Source organism: Podarcis gaigeae (assembly GCF_964106915.1).
Source record: "Podarcis gaigeae genome assembly, chromosome: 10".
NCBI classification, from domain to species: Eukaryota; Metazoa; Chordata; class Lepidosauria; order Squamata; family Lacertidae; genus Podarcis; species Podarcis gaigeae.
Window position 1 is genome coordinate 20,861,512 of NC_139686.1, and position 19,626 is coordinate 20,881,137.

Consider the following 19,626-nt stretch of genomic DNA (forward strand, 5'->3'; position numbering starts at 1 on the left):
TCACCACTTGCTAAAACCATAATTTCTTCTTTTTTTTGCGTGGGGTGTGTGTGACAAGAGAGTCAGGTTAATTGCAGATACATTCATATATGCAAATAACTACACTCAACTCAACACCAGATGCATTAATCCTCAGTGCTCAGGCATACTCTTCAAAAACATAAATTTATTGCTGGGTTGAATGCCTGAACCTGCCCAGGCATTGGGTAATCAAGTAATTGCAATTTCAGTGAGGCATATGCATGCATGTATTCTGTATTCACACATCCCTCTAATATGGGAATGTTTCTTTCAGAAAATTAAGAGTTGTAATGTAGAGTTCTGAGCATCCCCCAAAATTGTAGGTTTGCTGATCTAGGTAATGTGTATTAAGGGACATGTTATGCATCCTCATCTAACTATGCGAGAAGAATCGAACATAAAATCAGAGGCAGCAGGATTATAATTTTCAGCTGGGAGCTTCAAAGTACTTAATCAAGATATGCCTTGCCCAAAATATGAGGTTTGTCATTTTAACTACCTTAATATCAGAGTAAGAGTGGGGTACACAAAACGGGTTTTACAAAGGATTTTAATGAAGTTGCAAAGTGCTAGATGCAGAGGATTATAGTAGAGCTATAATTCTATAAGGTTGGCAGTCGAGGGAGAACAGCGTGGGAAGTATACAGAGGCAGATAAAGCTTCAGATTTTTCTATAGCACAATTCAAGTTTATTCCATTCATTCTTGCAACACAAACTTAACACAGTATCATTTAGCAATCCAATGTCTATGAACCATGATAATGATAAACCAAACTGTGTCAAAATAGTTACATTGTGGAAAAAGGTCAAATATCAAAATGCACAAAGCACTATTTTTCTTCCATCAATTGGGTAGAAAGATGTGATTGTTTTCCCCATTTATAAAATATAAGACTGTTCAGTTTGAGATTTAGCATGCAACACTGCAACTGCTCAACTAGGACATTCCACTCTTACCAGCTTCTTCTATCCATCAATTAACCCATTTAGTACTGCATTAAAGAACTAAGTTAAGAAAGCAATGCCTATACAAAGAGGAGCAGAAAGCTTTAAGACCGCAAGTCATTATTTTAAATTGAAATCTGAAATCTGAAAGGAAAGGAAGGATATTGGTGCTAGAATTTGATTTCTAGAGTGCTAGCTTTGACTTCTCTTAAGTTTCCTACCTGGAAAAAGAATTTACTCCAAGAGTTTTCACTATCTAAGAGCTAGCATGAGACATTGGTAGCCATCATTTTTCTTCTGAAAAGCAGGATATGATATGAATAGCACATGATCTGTTCACACAAAGATCTAAAGTTGGGTTTGACTTCTTAATTTCTAAGACAGAAAACAGTGGGTGGACCTTTTATGCCATAGCAAATTCAGAAACATTAGTTTGGCTTAGAGCAAACACTTACATATTCTGACCCAAGTGACTAGAATATACTTTATTACAGCCACACATCAGAATCCATCTCTAGTTGCAAATAAAGATGTGCCAGAAAAAAAGAACTGTGCAAAACGCCAACATGATAGTTTTTAAAGAAAAGGCAAGCAGGCAGAGCCTCAAATGTTTGGGCAACAAACTGCACGAAAGAGGCTCAAAGTGATCTAATACTATCTAAGGAGGATTGAAGGCGAATGGACACAGGGTTATGAAATAGCCAGTCATGAAGCACAATTTCAATTTCTCCTTCACTTGATCCATCAGATCTTTCATTTGACTTCAGGAGATATTAAGTGGATCATGCTTACTATGACTAAGAACGTTTGATTTAAAATTAATCTGAACATGTTAATTTACTGAATTAGCATCTTCATAAGCAACGCCTTTCGTGTTGCATAGGAAGGTGAACATGTGACTACACAGACTCTGCATGCAAAGCTTGCTATTTCTATATCACATTCCTGCACCAATACAAAAAAACAAAAAACAAAACCAGATTAACATGGTTCTACTTTTAACAAAGCCTTTAAAGAATCTAGTTTCTTTCCCCCTTTGCTGCTGAATATTTGAATGTTGGGGGTGGTATCAGTGCTCATAAGGGACAAATAAATGGCAATTTAAGATGTAATGCTAGCCTGCAATTTTGCATTGTCTATAGAGGCCGTATTCCTAATTCTGTTTTACTAGGGTATACAGAGGGTTTTCTCATTTAAATGAAATGCTTTCAAAATTGAAAAAGGTACATTCAATACTATGAAATGTGTATACAAAAGCACACGCCAGTTACCTGGATGACAATGAAGACATTGTATTGCACATCTTGATGCAAAGTCAGTAGAAGCCTCAGTGGGAAATTTTTAACATGATACAAAATTTATCCATAGTTTCTGAGGAAGAATATCCAAGTGCTATTTGCCCCAGCATCTTCTAATCAACACATTAGCATATTACAAAACCTTATGCCTGAATGTTCTTTAAAAATGTCATCTTGAGTATTTGTGAAATGTCACATAGAAATAAGCATCCTTTATTGGGCAGCAATAAAGGCAGGGTTTCCTTTGGAAACATGACTATTTAATCTGTCAAATTACATTTTTCATAGACAATGCCATAGCAGTGACTCAAATCTTATTTCAGAGACATATGCATTTTACAAGATCAATGTGTTGAGGATGAAACTAGGGCAAAGGAAGCTCCTGCCTTCTTTAAAAGAATGAAATTAACTTAAACTGAGAGCCATTCCTTCTTTAGTAATTAAGATACTTTGAGTCTAAATCTTGAAGGGCAAAGTCATCATCCTCTAGCACCAATAGGTCTGGAGCTGTCACTTTCTTCCAGTTAATATTATGATGTGCTGGGGTGAGGAAGTTCCAACTGGAAGTCTTTGAAGAGCAACTCTTACCCAGAACTAAGCACTGTCTATCATCTGGCTGGTTCTTCACAAAATGTTTGGATGGTGGAAAAAACCCCACACGATTTTGATCATCCCTTGGCACCCCATTTTGAGATGCATTCCTGCTATCACTGTATATTCCATGTTAAAATAGGCAGCCAAAATTAGTGTGGCATCCAACTGTTAAATACCGGGGAATGATAAACCAAAGCCTTCAGCATTGCCCAACCTACGTAAGGCACAGGGATACAGTTATCCCAGTGCCTTGACTGGGAGATGACAGCACAGCAGCACAGGGCTGCTACTGCCTTTACAAGTTAGAAAGTACAGGGATGGAGCTTCTGTCTGACAAACTTCCAGCAAGTCTTAGAAGAACAAGGAAAGTTTGCAGACTAAATTTCAGACTCCTTTCTTCTCCCCTTCTCCAGCAGAGGTTCAATTTTGCTAGAAATGGGGGGAAAATTGTACCCTGAACAAAGTCCTAAGGAGAAACCAATTATATGGATTTCTACTTTCTCCAAGCAGGTTGTCTTTTTGATAGAGGTACCTAACTAGTCTGATTTACTGTGATTTTTTTTCCTCCCTCCCCAATATTTAGCTGAAGAAGCTGGAAGATACAAAGAGTGACAGACAGGCAGCAGTGTGAGGCCACAGGAGAGACATTAGATCTCAGTCCATCCGTCACTGGAGAAGAGCTTTGATTGCCTGATTGTCAGTGGCTTCAAAGGCAGTTAGACCATCTGGCCCTCTCACAGTCTTATCAGCACCCTGTAAAGAGATGAGAAGAGCTGTCACTTTTAGAGAAAAGGTGGAATTACATGTACCAGAAGCAGTTTCTCGTGAGAGGGTCCTGGTACGTTTGTTTTCTTACTTTACAGTCTATATAATTTCTTCAACTAGAGTCACATTGGCTTGACTAGGGTGTGTACGTTAAACAAGAGAGATCATTTTCAATTCATTCACCATTAAAAAGACAGGCTTTAAGTAATCTCACAATCCAAATAGCACATTTAAGTTATAGAAAGCTTCATGCTCCCATGAAGACACCTCAGCTTCTTGGGCCCACTTGAATAATAGTATTTTCAAAGTATTAATATACATTTAAGTTTTCAATCAAAAGACTCAGTTCTAGTTATCTTAAGACAAAATGCCAATTAAATCCAGGTGAAACCATGGTTCCCAAACCTTGCCTACTTGACTCCTTTTCTGATACAGAGCCACAGCCACAGCCTCAATCCTGTTCCAAAGCCTTTACTGGCTTTGCATATACACTGGAGTTTTACCATACACCTTTAGTGGCCTGGGATCCATTCTGCTAAATACCTCTCACAGCTCCAGGGTGGAATTCAAAGGGAATGTTCTGTCAGTGCAAACATTTCTGCTTGCCTGACGTACTGCTCTTCTCTCTCTTCCCCACACGTGGTGGTCTGGGGTTTCCCCCCCTGACACCTCCCCCCCCCAGTAGTTTTGGGTGAGAGGAGGAGGATGGGTAGCCCTGTTGTATTAGCAGGACTCGTGGTGGTTCCTGCTAGTGCAACAATTTAGTTGAATCTGGTCCCAAGTGTTGCAACTTTTGAAGGAAAAGGAAATTAAAGAACTCTAGATGACATTGACCTGTATGCCAACAAGTAACCTTCTGGAGCTTTATATATAGGCATACAGGTATATATATACATGTAGGCATACATATATGTAGGCGTACAGTGGAATATAAATATCAGACTTGCAGAGCATTTCCTCCACACCCACATGCACCTCTACAAAATGTTGGAAAAGGTTACACTCTACAACAGTTACTATTCCTAGATGCAGTCATTTCAGAGATAAAATGATTGAAACTCTGTCTAGTTAAAAACCTACCATATTTCGAGTCTAATACACCAGTGAATCTCACACACACCTCAATTTTCAGAACCTTGAAACCAAATGAAGTATTTGCTGCTGAATGTAAAAGTGCCATCGAATCTAATGAACACCTTAATTTTCGCAACGTAATTTGGTCAAAAAAGGTATTACATTCGAGTAAATGTGGTAGTTAAAAGCACTTTAATTATTGCAGATTTTGGCCTAGAAGAAAGGTTGATCTACTCCTTCAAGTTAGACTGTCAACTTTCCACGGGTTTGTCTGTCTTTTCAAGAAGATGTCAGGTGGGTCTGAAGTACCACAAGCACAGAAGTATGGCCCAAAGATACTTAATGACTCCACTCTGTCAAAGTCAAGGCTGTAATAGACTATAGCCAATCACTATGATTAGTATGTCAGCTATGTCTGGGAACACTCATTCACTTGAAATCGCCACACTCGAAAATTTTCCAAGTAAACCTTAGTTTGAGGTAAAATAATAAATCAATTTGAGCATGTCAGTCTCCACATTATTTGGAGTACATTTGAGGAAAATGGCATGAGAAAAGAACACAAAAGGGGAAGGGGGCAAGAAATGACGTTTGGCTTGAGTGCTCCTGTACTACTTGCAGAAAGGGGGAAAATTAAGGAACAATTGTTTTTTTTACTGAAGACCCTACAGGGGTCTTAATGTTCCACAAGATTAGTAAACATCTATGTTGCATTATGAAGCTGGTATAGATTTAATTTCTTTTTAACCAGCCTGCAGATTGAAATAATGTGTCTTGCTTTTTGGGTAAAGGGTTGAGGAATGTTTCCTACTCAAACTAGAAACTCAAGAGGTTTTGTCAAGATACAAGGAAAAGTATAGAAAGAAAACCAACAGTACTTAAAAATAAATAAATCTCAAATACAAACAATGTTTCAACTATAGGACTAAAAAGATTGTTAAAATGGGGGAGAAATACAATCATGTATATGCACCGATGCCATCAATTCAGTGTAGGGTAATCAAGGCAGGTCGATCTAAAGCAACAAAACATTTGGCAGCAAACTTATGGAAGTGATCAGCAGGTGAGGGGAGTTTTAACACAGCAAGCCACCGCCACATTTCAGTGATCCAGGATCCACTGAGATCTAAACATTGTAATTGCTTTGCTTTTTCTTCATTTTTTTAAAAGTAATCCACACTATCAACTCATTTGTGACAGAGCAAACTCATACTGATGTGATCAAATATACTTTCTGAATCAAAGGCAGAAACTACTGGCATTGACAAAAAAATAACCTTGAAGGTCTTCTCCAAATTTTCCCTTTGTTCTTTTATACCCTTCCCATATACTCAGTACCAGAGTTGAAAAAGCACAAAGTGACACTAACTAGCTTCCAAGCCTTTATTTTAAAGTCAAAAGATGAATCTACAGACTTCTGACTCCACAAGTACTTTAAGGACAAAGAATACAATTCATAACCTACTTCTGCTGGCTTGAAGTTTTAGTATGAGTGAATCCTAGCAAGATCTCTCTATATTTTTCAGACAAACAGCAAGTAAACACACACAATATTAACTCAAGAGAACCACAGTATTTTGTTATCATGAGATGGTATGTGTCCTATCAACACATATACAACCTCCAAAGGGGAAAAGCTCTCAGAATAATTTGGCTTTATTTTCCTTAGTTTGAGAATGTTAAAGTCAACCAAATACTAGGGGTGTGTGCATTTGATTCAGACAAATCCAAAATCCAGAACCAAAGTGGGACATTTCATATATTTGGGTGTCAGCCAAAGCAAAGCAATTTCCTTCTGAACTGTTCCAAGGCAACTCTGTCTGTTTCCAACATTTCAGAACCTATTCAAATGCAAACACTGAAAATTCGTACTCTCGTACCCCTAGATGCTCTCCCTATAAAGAAAATACCAGGGAAGTGGGGGTGTACTTTTGTGAATGACAGCTGTAGCTCTCAACCAGAGGATTTTACAGGGCTCTTTTTTTTAACTTCCCGTCAGTACCCAACGTGGAACTTATCAGAAAGTCTTCCAGTGTTTTTCCACTGCTTTTTGTGACTGTGTGTCAAGTACCAGCAGTACTGAAGGCTTCAAATAATGGACTGAGAAGCACCAATAATTCATGGTTCACACCCAGTCTCCAAGGCAGACAGGAACATGAAGTCCCACTGAGTCCCCATAACTTGAGTCAAGCTCTCCCTGTGCTTTCTCCCTGGCTGCTGACACAAGGAGGGCAAGGCACCATTTTCTGGAACCATCATAAGCCTGCCAGAAGCTTATGATGGGTAACAAGATATAGGTACCAGAGTTTGTGGAGGTGCTGGGAGATAGCTACCCTTGCCACCTCTGCTGCCTCCTTTGTCACTGCTTATAATGAAAATGCAATGTGATGAGCAGGGCTCCCATCCCCTCCAAAAGGAGGATACTCCCCTCCCCTCCTGAAATAATATGGGGAGGGATGTGTGCAGAAGAGCTTTAGATGCACAGATGCTCTTACTATAGAGCCAGTCATGAGATCTGGGCTTCCAACTTCTGAAACAGAGAAAAGAGTACACACACATGCACCCTCTTTGCCTGAAAGAAAAGGGTGTTGGTGGATCTCTGGGGGCTTTACAAGCAGGTAGGGTTATATAGTTTGCACCACACTTTTTTTGTGTGTGTGTGTTGTGCCTCACCATGGCTCTCCTCTCCTCCACCTCCCTTCCCAGAACACGGTAAATTGCATACAAAACCACTGAAGGGAGAGAATTCTTTCAAAAAACAAAACACACCCCACATTGGTCTGTATTGTATAGTATGCATGACAATGTAGAAGGCACTTTGACATAGATATTCAGAAAGTACCATCTCAGAAAGTACCATCTATTCATCCCATCAAAGATAAAGCTTTTGAAAAACTTTGGTGCTAACTGAACCCCCAAAAGTATCCTCCCCTCCATTTATCATAATTTCTAGTCCCTGTACTTATTCTTCTTGAATCTTACAGCTTACGTAACTAGAGGCGTCTCTGTCATATCATGTAGCCGTTTTCATACCAATTGCCCACAAAACCACACGGAGGAAGCAAATCTCTTTTTAAGTTCCCCTTAAACTGTCAGGCTGCCCAACACAACTCCTCATTACACCTGTCAGTGTGAAATATGGAAAATTTGGTCCTATAGAAGAGACTATTATGTCTACAAGTTTTATCTCATTATGTCAGAGAGCAGAACTATAGCTATTTGTTGATTTCCCCATTATAGTCACTGGGGGCACCAAGTTTCAGATTTTCCAAAGCAGTGTTCTGATTCTGACCAGAGGTGAAGTGTGTGGTCTGTGAAATGGTTTCAGCCAAATTCGGCCACATTCCAGATTGTCTATCCAGTGTGCTAGAAAACATATAGCCCAAACTTTGTAACAGAGCACATCCTTTGTATGTAGGAGGCTGAAGGCTGACTCACCAGCATCTTCATCTATGTAATTTCATTGGGAAAGAAACCATGAAGAGCCAGTCACCAAGAAGATTCATCTGTTCTGTGCAGTACAATGGTGTGACAAGCTCTCACTTAGAACAAGCTGTTATCTACTAAATATGTGGCTCTTCTAAAACTTCCTGTAGGAAGTTTCTCTCCTTGCTGGACTAGCCTCTACTTTGTAGTCACATTGAATCTGACTATCCTTCTCACTGCAGTTGCATTTAGCATTCTATAACATCAGAACAGCTCAGAAGATAGGGGACTTTCAAGACTAAATCATAGCAAAAAGGAAGACGCTGTTGACTGTATGCTTAGTTTTCCCCAAGTTATGTTAAAAGCCTTGTCCTTAGCTTCTCTTCTTCTGTCTCTTGTCTATTTTAATATTGTAAGCCTATGGGCGCGGATTTCCATTTTTCTATAGTGCCCACTGGGTAATACTATTTCCTAAAGACTCTCCTCCTGGAGGAGAGGGGAGTGGTTGTGGGCGGGAACCTGAGTTCCACCTCTAGCAGGGGGCGTTAGCTCCCTGCCTTCCACTCACCTGGCTGGCGCCCATGCCCATTGGCAGGCACCCAACCAGGTGTCTCCAAGGGGGCGTGTACAGCAGCCTATATGCTGCGGTGCCAGCCCCTCCTTGGCCTCGAACCACAAGTAATATGAAAGAGCCACTGAGATCAATAAGCAACTTAACAGAGAGGAGAAAATTGCAGGGAAGAAATAGCAGACACAAGAAAGGTTAAGCATCGTTACCTCTCACCTGCTAAGTCATAACCAAAGTAAGTCCATTTATTTCAGTGTGTCTACTCCCAGCATGACTTAGCTGGATTCCACCCAATGAATATTAGGCTTTTTTAAAAAAATAATAATGATGAAATGCTTGAAGGCAGTGTGGAATTTGTTAAGTTGCTGAATGATTAACATACCACCAGGCAGGTCTCTGCTTCTTACCTTTGACAGGAGTAACTTCACACAAGACACATGGCCTTCATAAACTGCTGAAAGGAGTGGAGTGATATTGTGTTTGTCTGGAGCCTGTAAGAAAGAGAAATGAAGTTACACAATAAATTCCATCTACAATATACTATATCTAATAATGCTCAGATATCACATTCTTGGCAGGTGGGTATCTGCCAAGAAGGGTACTGTTGTACACAGCACAAATTTAGCCAGCTGCAATGTTGCTAAATGAAAGCAAGTCCAGACCTACACTTTACTTCTGCAAAAGCATGTTCCTAGTTTTCCTGAAATGGTTTATAAATGCTGTTAATTATTGGAATTGGTTACCAAATGGAATTACATCAGGCTACAGCAGGGGGAAGGATGGTAGGCAAGGCCATTCCAAAAGAGTAGCTCCTTTAGTCTCCTATTCTCCCTGAAGTGTTTCATCTCAGCTAGTCATCATAGGAACTTCATACATTTAAGAATTTGGGCATGGATTTTCTTGATTTCCTCTTTCCTAAAGACTCTTTCCCCCTTTTGTTTCATGGCTTTTAGACTGCAAGGCTAAGGGTAGATGTTGCCCTGTTTGTTACTGATTCATCTAGGATATTTTTTAGTTGAAGAATGGGGTGAAAATATTTACATAAAAACTTAGTATACAAAACACATTAAAAAACTGGCAAACTTTAACCTGAATAGAAGACAGTTACTGCAGACAGAAGTTTCTAAGATAATACCAACTACTATTATCTTACAAGAATACTAATAATGAAGCAGATTTATCCTCTCATAGGTCTAATATGAACCAGACAGAAATTGCATTGCATCAAATAAAATGGAAGTGTAAAAACTCACTTCATACAAATTGTGTAGTGAACTGTTGAATCATTCAAATGTCTGAGCCATTCAGATTAACCAGATTAGTTATTTTTAATTATCGGCCAGTTACTGAAGACTGGAGACATATTAGTTTTCACAGAGCTGAATGTAGCATAAGAGGCATTTTACTTATGGATGCATCTCATGATCCCTTCTATAACAATTTATAATAATAATTTATTATTTATACCCCGCCCATCTGGCTGGGCCTCCCCAGCCACTCTGGGTGGCTTCCATAAAAACCAAAAATACAGTAAAATATCACACGTTAAAAACTTCCCTGAACAGGGCTGCCTTAAGATGTCTTCTGAATGTCAGGTATTCTAATGAATAGTCTGTTTTTGTATTGTTTAAAATACATGCAAAACCTGTTTGAACAAGAGGCAACGGTGGAGCAAATATTGCTGCTGCTGCTGCTGCTACTACTACTACTAATAATAATATGCACATACATCCAAGGACAACTATGCCTCTACATCATTGTTTTGAAATGCACAGAAAACTATCATTTGTCATCAGTCAAAGACGGAACTAAATGAGAACTAGACAAAGTTTTAATCAACATACATACATTCATATCGGCTCCTTTTAGTAGAAGGAACTCCAGGATCTCAAGCTGTCCACAGTCTGCAGCATAGTGAAGAGGTTTCCTCCCACCTTCCAGTGTCCGATTAACATCTTCACCCTTCAGAATTAAAAAAGTTAATAATTTTATATAATTCTACACCAAATTTATCTCTGAGATCTAACTATGGTCATTACTCAAACATAGCAGACAACACTTGCTTAAAACTCTTGCTCAAAACACTTGTTCAAGACATTACAGCAATATGGGGAAGGTAGTCTGCAAAGCAATGCCTCATTTCAAGAACCAGGAGTGTCAAAAAATTTATATCCATACTGTTTGTTGCAAAGAAATTTGTTTTTACTGTTCCATTCATCCCTCTACACCTCCTTTAACTTTCCCAAACTTAGATCTGTTCATAGCTTGAAGGTTCACCATTATTAGGACCAATAAATGTACAACAGGTGGTATAAACGTAGCAGTGAAATCTTACTAATACTATTAGAAGTTATTTAAGAAGTAGATGTTTTGGAAGCATGACATCTCAGTGGCATGCGAAGACATGACGAATCGTGACCCGCACATGCACGGGCTGCGTTCACTTCAGGATGTGAACAGGGCTCCAGAACATATCCCGTTCGCATCCAGAGGTACCACTGTATAGTCCGGCCCCCCACAAGGCCTGAGGGACAGTGGACCGGCCCCCTGCTGAAATAGTTTGTTGACCCCTGTTCTACATCATGTTTCTTCCATAGGGCACAAGATGCTTTGTGAAGCAACCAAGAAGTCCATAAAGGCAACTGGTATTCCCTGGTACAGTACAGTGATTTTGAACCTAGAGGTTCTACACAACTATTAACAGACATAATATCCACAATACAGTATTTATTGTTTTTCTTGATTAGAGTAAAAGCTACTACCAAATTCTGTATACAGAATTTGTATGTAACCTCGGGTTACATACGCTTCAGGTTACAGACTCCACTAACCCAGAAATAGTACCTTGGGTTAATAACTTTCCTTCAGGATTAGAACAGAAATCGTGCTCTGGCGGTGCAGCAGCAGTAGGAGGCCCCATTAGCTAAAGTGGTGCTTCAGGTTAAGAACGGATCTCCGGAACGAATTAAGTTCTTAACCCGAGGTTCCACTGTACTGTCCATGTCTTTTGTTTGTTATACTTTCAAGTGTTATATAGAGTACTTATAGCAAGCACTGTATAAAAATTGGATCCACACACCACAAACATCTTAAAAGATTGTATCATGGCCCAAGTTCAATGACCCAATAAATTCCTTAATTCAAATAATTAGAAGTTTCCAAGAATGTAGCAATTTACTCTGTCACAATATACTTTTTGGAATACTTCTGGCACTACAACAGTATTTCTAAAGTACTAGTAGCGACTTTTCTTTTTTGGTTCAGAATTTTAGAACTGCTGAATGTCCCTTTCATTTATTAGAACTCAAAGGCTTCCAGACCATATAGATACTGTGCTTCCAGCTCTGAATAAGACTCTTGATAAAGTCTAATCATTTAAATTCCTCCATTCATTTGCATCTCAAATTATAAAACGGAATTAAATTTTTATTGTCTTTACTCATTTGATGCACCATGACATCAGAACATTTAAAAAGCACAATGAATAAATTTAGTGATAAATCTTTTAATTGTGCAACTCTAAGTTTATAATTTAAAATGTTCATTGCTTTTCCTTCTGATTATTAAGCCAAGCCAACTATCTTTGCTTTTGCCTGTCTTTTGCATTTCCCTTTTGTTACACTAAAAGATTATTTCTTTGAATACCGAACTCAGTCAAACTGTTACAGAATGCTCATCAGCACTAATGCCCTAATCACTTGAGACCACTGAATGCACCTCTTGTTCTGATAATACCAACTCCTATCCTGAACAGCAATATAAAAATCCACTTCATGTACCTTCTTCTCAGCTTCTAACTAATAAGCACTTAAAGGCTCTTTTCAGGTCAATATTACCTCCTCTATTCATACATGTAATGCATAACCTAAGGGAAATATGTGTCAGTATAAGAAAACCTATTTATTCATTCTAAGAAAAGGATTCTTATAGTATATCCCTTCAAGAAGAAGTAAAAATGAAAGTCTAGATTCCAATTAAAGTTTTTGAAGTGTCTCAAGACTGAAAACGTATCCCAGAAGTCTTATATTTCTTCACGGTGAATGTAAACCATCAGATAGTGGAATAATTCTCTCACACACTAAAAGGTTCTGGGTTGGCTGCAGTTACTTAGGAAAAAGATCTTGAAGATGAAAGCAGCAAGCTCTCAGAAGTCAGCAACTTGGCTTTCTTAAGACCAACATTATTCGGAAAGGAACTGAGAAGACACAAAGTAACAAACCCCTATAAAATATAAATCTAAAGTCCTCATATCACACAAAGAACTCAAGACAAATTTCAAAAGTCCTCTGCAAGTGATCTTCTCCTGCTGGGTAGAAAGCAGGAGGGAAGGAGAAAGAGAGAGAGAGAGAGAGAGAGAGAGAGAGAAGGGGGGGGGGGGTCTTCTTTTGGCTCTGTCCCAGTCCAGTCCTTCAAGTCAGCCCTTCTCACAATTGGCATGTGCCCAAGACATTACTTCCGAAAGAATGCAGGCCTCAACAGAAAAAGAAAGAAGGAAAAAGATTGCCCACTCTGATCTACAGCAGGCTGATTTTTAGAACACCTATTTGCTCCTGTTTCTTTATGTCAAAGAAAAGGAACCACAGAAAGTAGAGAAAAGAGCAACTAAATTATCAGGTGAGAAGCATAAATTTGCCCAGAGAAATACAAGACATAGATTTGAGTTTTTTCAAAGCTTCGAAAACTCGAGGAATGTTACGATGTTTAAAATTAAATGCGCTGGTGGAAGTTAACAGAACTCAACCCAAGAACTGTGGTTACCTTGATGAAACTGACAAATTATCTGATTTAAGGCAAATTTAAGATCTAGGACATCAAATTTGCTAAATTCCTGTGGTGAGTGGTAAACAAGGGAGAACTGATTAAGTGTTGTGTATACTGCCCCATCTAGCTTTCTAAACAAGAGAGGCAGCCAATGAGGAAATGTGAACTCTGGACCAGGCCTCCTTAGTTCTGGAAGCAAGAACATCTCATCCAGGAATAGCTGGCGACATGGTTGAGCCTTTCTGTATGTCAGTGCGCTCCTTTCTGTATGTCAGATTACAAGAATCTTAGAACCACGATATAATCATTTTGATACTGAAATGTTCACAGCAAACAGGTACATTAATCCAACACAAGTACAGGCCCAATAGAAGGGAGAAGAGTTGTCTGAATTGGGCCTTGGTTTTAATTAGTTTTTCAGTTCTTTGCTTCAGACTCTCCAACCCTTAATCTCTTTGTCAAATCTGCCAGAAAAAAAGGAAGCTGATGTGCTATATGAGCAGGCAAAAACAAAAGTCTCCCTGTCTATTGAATTGGCATCAGGCTCTTTTATTGTACCATGGTACCTCAAGTTATAAACGCCTCAGGTTACAAACTCTGCTAACCTGGAAGAGTTACCTTGAATAGAGAACTTTGCCCCAGGATGAAAACGGAAATCGTGTGCTGGCAGCGCACCAGCAGCAAGAGGCCTCTAGTTAAGAATGGACCTCCAGAACGAATTAAGTTCATAACTGGAGGTACCACTGTATTCTTTTTGGCACCTGTTTAAAATATTTTTGTTTAGGGAAGCTATTCAGACAAGTAGATGTTAATGTGTTTACTGCTGATTGTAACTGCTTTTTAAACAAATGTTTGAATTACCTATTTTTAACTGTTTTATTTATAATGGTAATATTTCTTATAAACTGCTTAGGCTTTGCTACAATGAAGCAGCATATAAATCTTGTTAACAAAAACGTAATATAAAATGTGGCCTTCTACATATTGTTGAACATCTAGTCCCATCTGTCCCAGCCAGCATAGCCAATGGTCAAGGATGAATGGAGTTGTAGTCCAACACCTGAAGGACCACAGGTTTCCTATCCCTGGTCTAACCAAAGTCTCTAAACAGGAAGTCTGGAAATAATGTTTGGGGTGGAGGAGAAAGGGACAGTTGGAAGAAAAATATTTAAAGTGAGCACTAGAAAAATTTGAACATGAAACCAGCAGAGGCTGCTATCAGGAGCTGACGCAGATCAAGCAGAAACAGAAAGGATCTACTGTAGTGCAGTCCAACACATCTTTGAGTACAGCAGATAGCACCAGAAATGCATGGGCTACAAGACACAAAGGGATACTACTACAGTATTTATCGGGATAGTTGAATATACTCATGACTCAATTAGAGCTGATGAGACTTTCACACTGAGAAAATTGAGTTCAGGCAATAGGTTTTCATAGAATCCTACTTGACCTGAGTTGTGCTCTAGACCTACCCATTTGTTGCAGTGAATCCAGAGCTAGAGCATCCCTAACAGATGGCTATCCATCCTATGCTTGAAGAATTCCAGGGAGGAGCTCATCAAAACCCTAGGTAACTGGCTCCATTGTCATACTGTTACACTCATTACTGCCTCCAGGCAACAGAGAACAAGGCTTTGTCCCTTTCTACACAACAGCGTTCCAAATATTTGAAAAGTGCCCCTTCTTAAACTTCTTCTCCTCTTCAAGCTCAACAAACCTGGTTCCTTGAAACTTTCTTCACTTGTTTTTCATACCAGTGACCATCTTTGTTGCTCTCCTCTGAACCTTGTTTGAACTTGTTCACATTCTTCTGATAGTGCAGCACCGAGGAATTCGAAACAGTACTCAAGATGAAGTCTGACTATTGATTAATTTATTATGAATCAAGACCTGTCAAATCAAACCCCATTATAAGCCCATTCACGTGTTTAAAGTATTTGTGCCTAACTGCAGTCAATTGTACATGCATGGCAAGCTGATTAGCATCTCTTGTCACATAGGTTTATCATAGAATCACAGAGTTGGAAGGGACCCCAAAGGAATTTCAACTAAAGCATCCAAGACAGATGGCCATCCAACCTCTGTTTAGAAACCTGTTTAAAAACCTCCCGAGGCAGTCTGTTCCACTGTCAAACAGCTCTTAAGTCAGAAAGTTATCCCTGATGTTAAGTAATGTGCTAAGTAGACATCTGTGCAATTCAAATACAAAAAATGGAACCTAGAACCAGCAGATTCATGCCTTCAGAACTCAACAGAAGAGGCTGAACATATGTTTGTGACTACTTCACACAAATATGATCACCACTATAATGTCCTGTTGTACCATATACACCATAGGATCAGACAAAGACGCATTCCATATTACTAATTGCACCCTAGGGAAGGCAGCTTTCTTTCTTTTATTAGCCTAGAGGAGGAGGATGGAAACGTAGATGACTGCATCTCTCTGTTTGCATGCTATTTCAAGCTGGAAAGAACCCCACAGTTGTAGCTATTGCTATTGCTATTGTTATTTAGTACAGTATTTAATACCTGCTTTTCTACATAGAGTACCCAGGGCACCTTAAAAAAATAGAAGTGTTGTTAATATATAAATTGATTAACATGACCACCACCAAACCCTAACACAATAAGGATATTGTATACAAATCAAATTTTTAAAGTGATATATGTCTATCCTGGAATTTGTACATCATTTACAAATGTCCTACATAGGCTGCCTAAATTCTTCACCAAGTATTCTTCAGTACAGGTATCAGTCTACAGCAGGCACCTTGTTCAAAATTGTTTGCCAGAGCCTACACAAATCTATAGCTACAAGCTGGGTGAAGTGATTTTGTTCTAGATACACTTACTTTCCCTCTTCCCCGACATTCAGGATTTATGAAGCCTACATCCATTCATCCTATAAGACTTTTGTGAAGTAGAATAACCTACTTCTATAGTATATAAACCAACAACACTAATCAGACCAAAGGTCTACCCAGCTAAACAGCATACTTTGAAAGCAACCATACTTGGGTACTTTCCAAAGTTGTTACACAGGAAGGCAGTAGTTTCATGGATTTAAATTGTGGAGTGTCCCAACTATTTAGTGAATGAGTTGGGCAAGTCTATGTAATTTAAAAGCAAAAGGGGAACACTGATGAGGAGGGCAGAACTTTCCTGCCTGCAGCTTCTATCCTCAAGTGGTTTCCTCCTGGCGCTGTGGGTTAAACCACAGAGCCTAGGACTTGCCGATCAGAAGATTGGCGGTTCGAATCCCCGCGACGGGGTGAGCTCCCGTTGCTTGGTCCCTGCTCCTGCCAACCTAGCAGTTCAAAAGAACGTCAAAGTGCAAGTAGATAAATCGGTACCACTCAAGCGGGAAGGTAAACAGCGTTTCCGTGCGCTGCTCTGGTTCACCAGAAGCGGCTTAGTCATGCTGGCTACATGACCCAGAAGCTGTATGCCGGCTCCCTCGGCCAATAAAGCGAGATGAGCGCCGCAACCCCAGAGTCGGTCATGACTGGACCTAATGGTCAGGGGTCCCTTTACCTTTAAGTAGCCTTAGCTGCAAACATGCCTGAACACAAGAGCCCCAGTGGGCTTCAGTGTTCTCACTTCTTTCTACATGATTAAATGTGAAATTGCCCTAACATCTTTTTTCGACCCAACTTATACCCAAACTCCACTGTCTTCCATTTCCAGGAAACTGCACCTTGTCCAAGAACACCCAATTTTACAGCCAGGCTTTGGTAGTTGAAAGCCACCATTTCTATCCCATCTTTACTCCAAGAAGCTCAATTTGGTATACATGGTTCTCGTTACCTCCATTTTATCCTCACAACAACCCTGTGAGGCAGGCTAGGCTAAGAGACTGTGACTTACCAGCGTCACTCACTTAGTTTCATGGCTGAGCAATGATTTGAACCCTGGTCTCTCAGGCACTGGTTTAACACCAACCACGAAACCAAACTGGCTCTCTTATAAATCTGCCTACCCTGTTTCTGATATCAGTTATACCACTAGCCCTGGAGGCAGAAGGCTCTGCAGATTAGCTCTTTGTTTATTTGGCTACCAGAAACATGAAATCCTTTTGCTAACCAACTCTTACTTCCACCCTTGCACAGAACAGCACAAGAGGCTGTCATGCCAACTTTTTAATAAAAGTTTGAATAAGAGAGAATATATAACTGAATGGCAAAAGGTGCATCTCATGCATGCTTCTCCAGTTCTTATGCGATGGATTAATTAGTTCTTAACACAACTTGTTATACACTCTCAACTAGACTGGCTAAAGAATACTAATCCTCCCCACTTAGTTTTTCCAGTGCTACTTTATTTTATCACTTTTGGCTCAATAAAAACCTAGTGGGTACTAAGGTCTTCCATTCAATGTTTCCATTGCTATTTTAGTTCATCACCATTTGCTCAATTAAAATCCCAGCAGGATGTTGAGACAGCTATCTCATTTCCTTCACACACTTATCATGCAGCGATTATATTATATTTTATTTCCCTGCTAAATAAAATAAAATAAAATACAAGTACAGATACAGCAGGTAAGGACCACACATTGAAGAAAGGGTGTGGCTTTACGTTTGCAGCATACAATTCACCCAATATAATTTTGGAGTGGGGCAATTCTGCCCTCTAACCCTTTAGGGGGGGAAAGGGTTCAGAAAGAGCGATCTGGGGAAAGAGGGAGGATGCTCGAACCTCTATAAAACTGACGAGGGACGATAGCACGCTCTCCACAAGCAAGCTCAAGCATAAGGGTGGGCGGAGACTAGGCCTCTAACAGGAGGAAGAGGCAAAGCCTTCCCTTCAGCTTCCATCACGGCGTCAAGAAAGATGCAGCTCCACGACGAAGGGGGGCGAGCGGGGAGGGGGTGACCCACCATCCAAATCATTTCCGGTGCCCTGGAGTGAGGCAAGAGCACCCCTGAGCATGTGTGGATTGCGACACCGACACACACACACAACACACACACAGTCTCCAGAAAGTAGCAGGGGAAGAGCTCGGGCCTGAGCCCCAGCACCTTTAGTTTTGCGAAGCAGATGACGGCGGGTCCTGGGAGGAAGAAGGGGGAGCCCCGCCTCAAGGCCAGGAAGCGGCGCGCAGGCTCTCCCGCCCTCCCTGCCTGCCTCCCCGCCCCCGGCGGCCTTACCTTGGCCACGTAGTCCTTCACCTCGTCCAGGTCTCCGTTCTTGAGGGCCCACATGAACTCCTTGTCGGACATAGCGGCTGCCGCCCTGACAGGGGACACGGCGAGAGGGCCTGGCAGCGTTCGCGCGACGAGGGGCGGGGGAAGAGGAAGAGGAGGAGATGGGCGGGGCTGGACCGGAAGCGGGCGCGGCGTTGGTGGCGGCGGTTGGGCTGCTGCCTCTCGCGGCGGTGACGGCCGTTGCCACGCCAACGGCGCTCGCGGAGAGGCCGGACGAGGGGGAAACTTCGCGTCCGCCATTAACGTTTCGAGTAGTTTATACTTTAAACGAAGTGTGCTTTTAAAATAACAATAACAACAAAAAAAAACTCTTTCGCATCTCTCCTCACACCGCTCTCGCTCGCCCCGCCCCCACAGAAAAAAGAAAAGTGAGACAAGCCCGCGGAAGCGCGCATGCGCAGTGGGGGCGGTATCCGGTCCTCAGCCGCTTTAGCCGCCTTTTTTCCCTCTGCCTTCTGCGCCGTAAGGAAGGGACGGGCTGCGGAGCATGCGCAAGGAGGAGCGTCCAAGTCGCTCATGGAAACGAGAATGGACCGGCGGATTAAAAAAAAAAAAGCAGCCCGCATGCGTCTTAATCCCTCCAGGTTAGCTCGTTCAAATTTAAACCGGCTAAATCTTGGGTAATTTTCATGTTCGCGCATGCGTAGATGGTTTTGTCTGTGATGGGTGGTTCCGATTTACCAATAATTTAAGGTCTCGAAAGCAGCTCGATGCTCTCAGGGTTTACTCTGAAGTAACACCCCCCAGATTTCAACGGGGCTTGCTCCCCTAAGTATACGTGCACGTCCTACTTAGAACTAGGTCCCATTGAGTTCAGCAAGGCTTACTCTCAGGTAAGTGCCGCTTTAGGCTGCAACCCTGTACACGCCAGTAGCTCAGTCCTAACGATACCTGCTCAGAAGTAGGGCCTGTTGAGTTCAATGGGGTTTACTCTCGGGAAAGTGGGGTTAGGATTACAGC

At 40.8% G+C, this 19,626-nt stretch overlaps 1 protein-coding gene across 1 annotated transcript; it reads right to left on the bottom strand.

Annotated features, from left to right (window-relative positions):
• Positions 1–687: 687 nt before the first annotated feature.
• On the bottom strand, positions 688–19,265 carry MTPN (myotrophin). The gene is made up of 4 exons (XM_083700994.1): positions 18,610–19,265; positions 10,541–10,654; positions 9,100–9,183; positions 688–3,612 (listed from the first exon to the last, which is right to left on the bottom strand). The coding sequence occupies exons 1-4, from the start codon at positions 18,904–18,906 to the stop codon at positions 3,526–3,528; spliced, it is 582 nt and encodes a 193-aa protein (XP_083557120.1). The 5' UTR covers positions 18,907–19,265; the 3' UTR covers positions 688–3,525.
• Between the last annotated feature and the right edge of the window lie 361 nt (positions 19,266–19,626).